The sequence below is a fragment of the Cyprinus carpio genome, chromosome B23 (genome assembly GCF_018340385.1).
Source record: "Cyprinus carpio isolate SPL01 chromosome B23, ASM1834038v1, whole genome shotgun sequence".
Classification (NCBI taxonomy): domain Eukaryota; kingdom Metazoa; phylum Chordata; class Actinopteri; order Cypriniformes; family Cyprinidae; genus Cyprinus; species Cyprinus carpio.
In genome coordinates this window covers 2,898,623-2,909,448 of record NC_056619.1, presented here as the reverse complement: position 1 = coordinate 2,909,448, position 10,826 = coordinate 2,898,623, and the positions used below count along the sequence as shown (strand labels likewise).

The 10,826-nt window shown below is 37.3% G+C and overlaps 1 protein-coding gene across 1 annotated transcript; it reads left to right on the top strand.

The window, feature by feature from the left end:
* Positions 1 to 599: 599 nt before the first annotated feature.
* On the top strand, positions 600 to 8,717 carry LOC109083443 (serine/threonine-protein kinase Sgk2-like). Its single transcript, XM_019098222.2, has 13 exons — positions 600 to 737; positions 1,278 to 1,470; positions 1,561 to 1,613; positions 1,726 to 1,783; positions 1,978 to 2,061; positions 2,369 to 2,500; positions 3,489 to 3,601; positions 3,678 to 3,714; positions 3,806 to 3,892; positions 5,677 to 5,772; positions 6,850 to 7,005; positions 7,096 to 7,185; positions 8,096 to 8,717. The coding sequence occupies exons 2-13, from the start codon at positions 1,318 to 1,320 to the stop codon at positions 8,255 to 8,257; spliced, it is 1,221 nt and encodes a 406-aa protein (XP_018953767.2). The 5' UTR covers positions 600 to 737; positions 1,278 to 1,317; the 3' UTR covers positions 8,258 to 8,717.
* Positions 8,718 to 10,826: the final 2,109 nt, after the last annotated feature.

Below are 10,826 nucleotides of genomic sequence, written 5' to 3'. Positions count from 1 at the left end.
CAAGGTAAGGTCAAGAGTGATCTAAAAGTACTCTGATTATATCACCTGAAATGTGTAATGTAATGGATTAATTTTTGTCATGTAATTTAGAATCAGTAACAGACGGCAGTTTGTAAATACTCTTCCCAGCACTGTGATATATTAGTGTTTACGATAGTGTGTAACTGAGTTTGAAGTGCGCTGCAATCAGACATCTTAAAATAATAAAGTTTAAATATAAAATATAATTTGGCCAATTTATGAGCATTTTTAACTTGTGAAGGCACATAAAATGCACTCAAAAAATCAGTTATAATGTACAAACACTTTATCTACTGTAAATGAGGAAATGCAATAGACTTCTGTAGTTTTTATATGTAGCTAATAAATGCTGACCCAGATCCACACCCAGATCTGCATTTCCAAAATAAAAACTAAAGATTATTTAGACCTGCTTTATTTATGTACCATTTTTACAAAGAACAATGTCCCCAGATGGAAGTTTCGTCAGATTTAACTCATTTCTGGGGACACTTTTGTCTCCAGTGCAGAGTGAAGTATTCACACACACACACACACACACACACACACACAGACTACAGTGCGTCTCTCAGGCTCTCATATCTCTGCTGCACACATGGGTTGATCATTCACTCGGGCCTTCAGCCGAAGCAGCTGCATAACCAGACGTTTCTGAAATGATGCACTTCAACAACACTTTATTAACCATATATTTAACCCTGACTCCTAACAGACGGGTGAGTTGTTTTTCAGGAACATTTCACTTTCATTTTGAACTGATTTCAAGAGCATGTTTTTGCCTGCATCTCTTATGACATCAGTTTACACTCTTTATGTTTGTTTTATTCTTATTTGATCAGAAACTACAAACTGCTTGTCAGTGTATACACTAATCTACTTCCAACTGATATATTGATTCATTATTTGGTAACGCTTCATTTTAAGATGTCCTTGTTACACATGTTACCTGTACTTACTATTATAATAACAATAAATGATGCATACTCACATGCAAGTAACCCTAACCATATAAAAAAGTACATATTACTCAGTAATTAATGTATAATTACACTGTAACAAGGACACCTTAAAATAAAGTATTTATTTTGATTCATAATTAACTCGTCTGATGGTGTTTATTAAGATGAATAAAAACACAAGGATAATTCTGTGATACTCCACTGTGTCTATCAAACAAACAGCACATTTAGTCGAACCTCACACCAGCAGACATAACCTTCAGGAACAAAGTGTTTATTCATAGTCCTAATTTGCAGGAGAACTGCAAAGCTGTATTTACCGTGTAAACTTGTCCAAATGTCCTTCATGGGTCTGTTGTGTCACACAAAACCTGAAGATCCAGTTTGTGAGCGGCAGAGCAGCATAAGAGCTCAGTGCTGCTGGACACTTCAGATCTTCACAGATCTGACTCGCGCTGCTGACAAACACAAGATGGCTCATTATAATCCAGTAAGATCTTTTATTCTTCACTCTTACATTGAGGCTTAGCCAGGCTTTGCTGGGATGTGTATGCTGATTCTGTTTCCCTGTCCTCTCTAGTCCTTATCGTCTCCATCAGACGAGGTCAATCTGGGTGTGTCGGTCAATCCTCAGTAAGAGCACACTTTTATTAGTCATTTGTCAGAAGTATGGAACACCATGGATTTATGTTCATAGACAGTGATTGTGGTGCTGTGTTCATCTGTGTTGTTTTATGTGCTTCAGAGCCAAACCCACTGACTTTGACTTTCTGGCTGTGATTGGTAAAGGAACATTTGGGAAGGTGAGGCGCTATCTGATTAACTGTGTCCCGTATGACTTCACCAATCATTAACGCTTCAGAAGGAAGTCTGCGAAGGTTACCTTGATGAAAGAAGTGTTTGGGATTGTTTTAAAGGCATAAGTGACCTACACGAAAAAAAATACAGAAATGCTGTTTTATCCAAAACAATATGTGAGATGTCATGTCGATTGCAGGTGCTCTTAGCGAAACTGAAAGCTGATGGAAAATTCTATGCTGTGAAAGTTTTGCAAAAGAAAGTTATACTGAAGAAAAAAGAGGTTGGTGTTTATTTATTTAATTTTTTATTTATTTATTTTTTTACATGCAACCAGCTTGTTTTTTTCTATTCAGTGTTTTATATGAAAGCTCAAAACACCTCATTGCTCTGATAATGATAGAATCGAATCTAACTCTGTCCTTTGTACCATGCCAACTAATATGTTGGAATATAATTGCTTAAAACGATCCCAGTGTGTAATACACAAGCAGAGTGCAAACTGCTTGCAGAGCTGAAACTGTAGCACTGGCCTGTGCTGGATGCTGTCAGCTCACATCTGTAGTCAATGCTGTGTTTGTGTGCATCAGCAAAAGAATATAATGGCAGAGAGGAACGTGCTGCTCAAGAGTCTGAAACACCCTTTTCTGGTCGGGCTGCACTACTCCTTTCAGACCTCGGAGAAGCTGTATTTTGTCCTGGATTACGTCAACGGTGGAGAGGTATGGCAAGAAAGCATCACTTCTGAAAACAACAGGCATTTTCAGAAAAGGTCCAATTGTTTCAAAAACCATTGCAACCGAGAAACATACAAATGTGACAGATTATCAGAAAACAAACAACAAAAATGCACAGTATGCAGTAGTTCTGTCTGTCTGTTGCTGCGTGGCCAATCAAAACACAGGCAGATGAACATGGGTTGATGACTGGAGACACAGTAAGAACAAACCATGCATTTATAGACAGGGTGACTTCGATTTCATGTTGACTTAACAGATGAATGCATGTATTTATTTATTATACAGTACATTTATATATTTACATTGCATTGATGAAAAGTGACAGTAAATACATTTGTAGTGCTATAAAAGATTTGCATTTCAAATAAATGCTTTTCTTTTGCACTTTTGATTTATTAAAGAATCCTTAAGTAAATCCCCATTTTAGAAGGATTTCTGAAGGATCATGTGACACTGAGTAATGATGCTTTACATTACATAAATAAATGACATTTAAAAATGCATTGCTTTACAACATTGCTGTTTTACTGTATTTTTGATCAAATAAATGCAGCCTTGGTGAGCAGAAGAGACTACTTAAAAAAAAAAAATATATATATTGCATGTTTTAATGTATTTTTGATTTCATTATAATATGTAACTCAGACTGAAGTACTGTTCAACATGTAGATTCACATGATTGACTACATCTGATTAATACCAAAGTGTTTTTGGTTAGGAATTACAAACAGACACCGTTCAGGGTTAAAGACAGGCAGGACACGATTTGCCACAGCACTAAACTTCTGCTTGTACATTTATGTTGAAATATCTTTGTTTACATACATAAACTCAATTTAAATATCAGCTCACACAAGTTAAACCATTTTAAACAGATTTCTTTTTTACATTTTACATGCTGGAAACAAGCAGCACAACCAGTCGAATGTGTGAAAGGCAGGTCTGAGTGCTCCTTTTTCTTCCCCTGCAGTTATTCTATCACCTGCAGAGAGAGCGGTGTTTCTCAGAGGCACGAGCTCGCTTCTACACGGCGGAGGTGGCCAGCGCCATCGGATACCTTCACTCTCTCAATATAGTTTACAGGTCAGTACCTGCAGCGCTTTCTCTTCATATCTCAGCTGGCCTGAACTCACCTCCATGTCTTCATGCTCCCATCTAGAGATCTCAAGCCAGAAAACATTCTGTTAGACCACCAGGTAAAACAGGCATTTAGGACTTGTGTGCAGTAGTACTAATAAATGCATTATGATGATAAGTGCATATAAATTGGTTTCTGATCTCTGTCAGGGTCATGTGGTGTTAACAGATTTTGGCTTGTGTAAAGAAGGCATAGAACCAGAAGGAACCACCACAACCTTCTGCGGCACTCCAGAGGTACGAATCTTGAGTCGAGTCAAATTTACCATTTCTTTACATTAATCATAGTGTTAATGTTTATAATATTCTTATATCTTGGAGCTACATAAGGTCTATACTAGTGTACTGTGTGTATGTGGATAAAGCTGGACATACTTTTATATTCAACTTTATATAAAGAGCTGGACAATAATATAGCTACATTTTTGTGACAATATAAACAATAACGCAGCTATAAATAACTAAATTAATAAATAAATAAATATAGCAAATATATATATTAGGGATGGAACGATTACCGGTTTGACGATAAATCATGATAAAATTACCCATGGTTATTATTACTGTTTGATATTTTAATTATCAATAAAAACAAATCCGATTACCGTAATTTGAACAACTTGCGATAAATAAATAACTATCCAGCATTAAGCACAGTTTTTAATAACAGTCTCAGGTTTTGGGTTTAAGGGGGGTTAAAGTAGTCCCCAAAGTAGGGCTAGCGCAGTGACCATATCCCAAATATCAGAACTCAAATGTTCATGCCTAAAATACATATTTTACAGTCACCATTATGCAGATGATCCTAAACCCAGCTAAAAGGCTTCCTACAAGTGGTCATACTTCACAAAACTTAACATCTACCACAGTTTTATCATAGGTAGAATGCAAAATGTTTCAATACAAGCATTTCAGTCACATGTAATTTATGCAATATTTCAAACCATTAACCCAAGGGAGAAATTGAACCCGCCACAACAGTTTAAAATCAGCCCAATTCCATGCAAAAATAAAATAAAATTTGGCAACCCTGCATCCAACACTAGCTGCATCTAAAGTGATTTAAATACTCCACATATTGATAGCAAAAGCCAAATCCCAGACATTTTGAGCAGTTTAGAAATCCGAGCCAGTCGCATTTTTGTAGGTCCAAAAAGAGGACATGTCCGGGGAAAAGAGGATGTATAGCTAATAGCTAATAAAGTAGTGATTTAATCGCAGTGCTGCTTTGTCCACAGAGGTTATGAGAAACAGCTGTAATTCTGCTGCTCCATGAGCGCCACCTGCTGTCAGAGAGTGGATTTACAGAGACTCACATTCACATTCAGCTTGTGTGCAGATTCTGTCCGGAATAAAAACAGACTGAATTTTTATGGCTTTCTGTAACCTTTGACAGTTGATGAAAAATAATTCATATTGATCCTACACATTTAAACAATTGGGATTAGGCATCTAGAATTATTTATGGAGCAGATAAAATTAACCCTTTTCTTTATTTAAAGGCTAAAATGTGAGGTTTACCATTTTATGAAACTTTTTAAAAGCTTTATTTGCACATTTCGTACATGCAATTCAGTCATGTTGTTATTTAAAATCCAGACATCTTTGGTAATGTTATAGGTTTAGTGTTAACGCAACAAAAAGTAATTTTATTTATTGTTTGTTGATTTTAAATACAAAACTTGTTAAACGATTTATGTGTCAGTACTTTTTGAACATTTCCAGCACAGTTTAATACTGTGAAAGTACTGATAACTGAAGAAATGTTCATACTGTTACATCTCTAATATATACAGTATATATATTGGTTTACGTGAGTGTATACATGCACACAGGTAAAGTAGGATGTACCATATGTTCAGCTGTTAATATATCACTGGGCTATACTATAGTTTACATTTTTCAATAATATATACAAATTACAGCAGTTGAGATTTGCTATATGCTGTACATACTGTTTAATGTGAGTGTGTTTTACGCATCTGGGTTGACAAAGTCATGTGATTTTCTCTCACTCTTAGTATCTGGCCCCTGAGATCCTACGGAAAGAGCCGTATGACCGCACTGTGGACTGGTGGTGTCTCGGAGCTGTGCTCTATGAGATACTTTACAGCTTAGTAAGTTCACCCATTCACGGTATATACACTGAACAAAATTATAAAAGCAACACTTTTGTTTTTGCCCCCATTTTTTTTTGAGCTGAACTCAAAGATCTAAGACTTTTTCTATGTACACAAAAGGCTAATATTAAGATGCTGATTAGACAGCATGATTATTGCACAGGTGTGCCTTAGGCTGGCCACAATAAAAAGGCCACTCTAAAATGTGCAGTTTTATCACACAGCACAATGCCACAGATGTCGCATGTTTTTAGGGAGCGTGCAATTGGCATGCTGACTACAGGAATGTCCACCAGAGCTGTTGCCCATGAATTGAATGTTCATTTCTCTACCATAAGCCGTCTCCAGAGGTGTTTCAGAGAATTTGGCAGTACATCCAACCGGCCTCACAACCGCAGACCACGTGTAACCACACCAGCCCAGGAACTCCACATCCAGCATCTTCACCTCATGGTGATAGCCCATGGTTGCGGTGGGGTTATGTTATGGGCAGGAGTATGTTATGGACAATGAACACAGGTGCATTTTATTGATGGCATTTTGAATGCACAGATATACCTTGACGAGATCCTGAGGGCCAGTGTTGTGGCATTCATCCACGACCATCACCTCATGTTGCAGCATGATAATGCATGGCCCCATGTTGCAAAGATTTGTACACAATTCCTGGAAGCTGAAAACATCCCAGTTCTTAGTTCTGACTGGTTTTTGGAACTCCCGGACCCCCCAATACAGTAAAACTGCACATTTTAGAGTGGTCTTTTATTGTGGCCAGCCTAAGGCACACCTGTGCAATAATATTGCTGTCTAATCAGCATCTTGATATGCCACAACTGTGAGGTGGATGGATTACCTCAGCAAAGGAGAAGTGCTCACTAACAGATTTAGACAGATTTGTGAATAATATTTTAGAGAAATAGGCCTTTTGTGTACATAGAAAAAGTCTTAGATCTCTGAGTTCAGCTCATGAAAAATGGTGGCAAAAACAAAAGTGTTGCGTTTATAATTTTGTTCAGTGTACTTTAATGTTCTTGGCCCAAACTTAATGGATTATAATCACACTGTGGCACACAGCCTCCGTTCTACAGCCGGGACGTCTCTGAGATGTACGACGGGATCCTGCATAAACCTCTGCAGCTGCCGCCGGGGAAGTCGCAGGCCTCGAGTCACCTGCTCTACGGACTCCTGCAGAAAGACCAGCATCGCCGGATAGGAGCCATCGCTGATTTTGTGAGTGACCCTCTGGAGGTCTTTGTCATGGTGAAACCGTTTATCAGGCCAGGCGTCACTGTTAATGTGTCAACTGTTCTGAATTTGCAGTTGGAGATTAAAAATCATGTGTTCTTTGCCCCCATTAACTGGGACGACCTCTACCACAAGCGAATCACTCCTCCATATAACCCAAATGTGGTAGGTTACTACAGACTCCCTTGGTGATCAGTGTTTGGGGGTAATGCGAGTTACGTAATCAGATTGCTTTTTTAAGTAGCTAGTAAAGTAACGTATTACTTTTTAATTTAGAAGGAAATATCTGAGTTACTTTTTCAAATAAGTAATGCCAGTTACTTTGTTTCCCATGTATTGAGTGACAGCTCTGGTGTTGCCATGTTGAGAGAAATCAGGAGTAAGAGCAGAGTGTTAGGTGTAAATATGATCTTACTGTAGTTCTAGACTAAATATGAACATGTGTTTACTCATCTCACATAGACAAAAACAAATTCAGTGTTCCTCAAAATCAATAAAAACAGTCAAATGCAAACGTAGAATATTGTACAAACATGCAATAATTAAATATGTTAAATAAGACAAATATCATTTATGTATTTAATCCCATTTTATTAACCAATGTCTTTGCTGCTGACCTTCGATGATCCAATTCAGCCATACTAAGCAAACATTACACATTTGTGTTTTATTTTAGTTATTGCTGAAAGGTGTTGAACTTTCTTCTCCTGCATCATATTCTTCATGTGATCTGTTTGAGCTGTGCCCTCTACAGAGGCATATTCATTTCACTTTTGGTGTGAAAGGGCATTTATATTTGTAAAAGAAGAACTTTTTATATAAAAAATAAACAAGCAAGCCCTGCCCAGATTTAAAAAGTAACGCAAAATTAACGTAATGCATTACTTTCCATTAAAAGTAACTAAGTAACATAATTAGTTACTTTTTAGGTAGTAACACAATATTGTAACGCATTACTTTTAAAAGTAGCTTTCCCAAACACTGTTGGTGATTATTAGGAAGCAAATTAATTTCTGGTCCATCTGACAGTGACCGAAAGCGATGTGTGTAATAAGCGCTCTGCGTGTTTCTCCAGAGAGGCCCAGCAGACCTTCAGCACATTGACCCAGAGTTCACCAGAGAGATGGTGCCCAACTCTGTGGGCCGCACTCCAGATCTCACCCCCAGCCTGGCCACCAGCAGCTCCAACGCCTTCTACGGCTTCTCATACATCTCTGGAGAAGACGGCTTCCTCTGAGGCGCGCCGGCCGACGAGGGCTTCTCTGAGCGCAGGGCGTTTCACTGGACTGTAATGAGGGTAAAAGCTGCGACACAGGAAACGCACCTGTCGGATGACGAGTTTTCAGATGTTGTGCTCATTCTGCATTCATAATAAGATATTTCATCAGTATGCACTCATGTTCGTTGTGTAAGACTAAAGGACATTGCGGGAGACGGATTTGCTGATTGCACCACTGGCAAAGCAGCTATAGTTGCCAAACGTGTAAAAGTCTAGATTCCTGATCTTGCTTGTCTTTTGGGGATAGGGGATTTGCATGCTTTACTCTTGGCAACATCCTCATCTAATGTTCTTCATCTGATTACTGAAAAGCATGGAGAATTACACCTTTGCTTTGTAACGTTTTTGTGCAAAACGTCCTGTAATGTAATGCTCTTCTGTTATTAAAAATGTCACAATCAAATCTATTTTATGATCTTCTAAATGTGAATTTGATGTTAATGTTATTGTTTTGTGTTTTTGTGTTAATGATATGTTAATATTTGTGTATGTGAAAAACCGTTGATAAATGTATGTTTGTTTGTTTTTTCTCATTGAAGCTATACAGATATACTGCTCATAATGTTACGTGTTTTTGTTTAAGGTGTTGTAAAATCTTGCTAATGTTTCCCTTAATCTGTGTGATATGTTAGAATTCAACTTGGAAAAAATGTGCTGAGATTTTACTTTATTTTCCTCTGATGTGGCACTTTTTGTTTCCATATGACAAAGCAGCAGTGAATGAATGCAAAGCATTACATTCACACACTGTTCATTCATCTTGACTTCACCAGTAAGCAGAGCATCTCCATCTATTTCAATAGTAACATTTATAACATTAATGTTAACTGCCATTAAATAAACATAAAAAACGAACCATTTCAAGACATCTAGACTGTAGATGAGACAGAAATACAGAAACAGGTATTTAAAATTACATGTTGACTTTACAATTACTAGAAAGTTAGAAACTGTTTTTAGACAAATTATAATTAGTTTTGCCCCTTATGCAAAAGCTAATTTTAGTCTCATCAGGTGACTGCAGATAAGCTCATTTGCTTATCTAGGAATTCTCTATCTGTGTGTGTGCTTTCCACAGTGTAAACTAACTCTGGAAAAAAAGTCTGGAAAATTTCTGAGATAATGGAGGTTGGTTAATGTTTCTCCTTGTTTTGAGGCATTTAAAAATTATTTTTGAATTTTATTTCAATCCCTAAAACAATTAAAAACAAGTGCATCGAAACTCTCCAAACTACTATTTTTCTTATAATTTGCTTTACAAGGTTTGGTATTGTATTATTTTCTTTTAATTCATTTTATTGTTGTTCCTGTGTTTATGATATGCTGCTTGAATGTATTGCTAGTGTGTTTAATAACTAAAAGATGAAAATGCCTGTTTGTTATTTGAAAGGTTTAATCAAGTGAACAACACTTTTGGCTTAAATTATATAAATTTCTAAACATACATATATATATATATATATATATATATATATATATATATATATATATATATATATATATATATATATATATATATATATATAGTAATCTAGAATCACAATTATACTGATAACAGAAAGTTCTGTCAGCACAAAAGAGATGACAATGAAATCTGAGTTGATCCGATGCATGTTTAAACACGTTTTAATGTACTAGCAGACTAATACAAACACTTAAATGTAAAGTACAGTGAGTTTGTCATTGAATTTACCTGTAACGGTCGCGAACGGTGTGTGTTGCGTATTTCTGCGCAGAGTCGTTGGGTTGCAGTGGAAGGAAAGCAGCGTCTGCGCTGCGCAAACTGAGCGCAGATGTGACGCAGTCGAGCGCAGAAGCTGTGTGCGCGGGCTCAGGACGCAGCAGTTGGAGTCTAGGCGTGTGAGAGGCACACACACAGCCAGCTTTCACTACAGTAACACATATCTTCACTATAATAGCGAGTTTACTGAATGATTTATCGTTGACATTTCAGAAAGTCCTGCAGGACAGCGAGGAAATGCCCGGGCAAGTGTGTGGGTAAGAAAGAAAAACAACAGTTGAAACCATAGACTGTAACGTTATAGTTTAAAACGTGTGCCGTTTAATTGCTGTAAATATTCTCCACTGTGCTTGAACAAGTGACAGAGAGTTATGTCCGTGGACAGTCTGGCGCTCAAAGCAGCTCATCTGTGGGCAGAAGTAACGTTAGGATGCGAGCGGCCGTTACACTAACTGTCGAAGTTTATCGTGCTGTTTTAGTCTGAAATATAGGAAACCCGCTTCAGTTTTAGAGAGTACAGCTCTTGTTATTAGACTAATATTAAAGTATTCGCTATTATAAACTAAACACATCTTTTACAGAGCGAGTTTAACAATATAAGGTTTGTTTTTTCCATCCTCGGAGAATGTTGGTCAGTTGCCTCTGAACTAGCCGGGAATGCTAATCATAAAGTTCACTGTCTGAACTCGCTCGCGCTGCCGTGTGTAGGGCACTGGGTGTTTTAAAGTGGTGTCCTAGAACCATTTAGTTTACATTGTATTATCTAACGTTACACATCTATTATAT

Excerpts from the sequence above, each read along its gene's own strand:
- LOC109083443 (XM_019098222.2), top strand. The coding sequence starts at position 1,318 with ATGTCCTTCATGGGTCTGTTGTGTCACACAAAACCTGAAGATCCAGTT. Across the intron at positions 1,471-1,560 it reads AGATGGCTCATTATAATCCA|TCCTTATCGTCTCCATCAGA; the intron begins GTAAGATCTTTT and ends TGTCCTCTCTAG. Across the intron at positions 7,006-7,095 it reads TAGGAGCCATCGCTGATTTT|TTGGAGATTAAAAATCATGT; the intron begins GTGAGTGACCCT and ends CTGAATTTGCAG.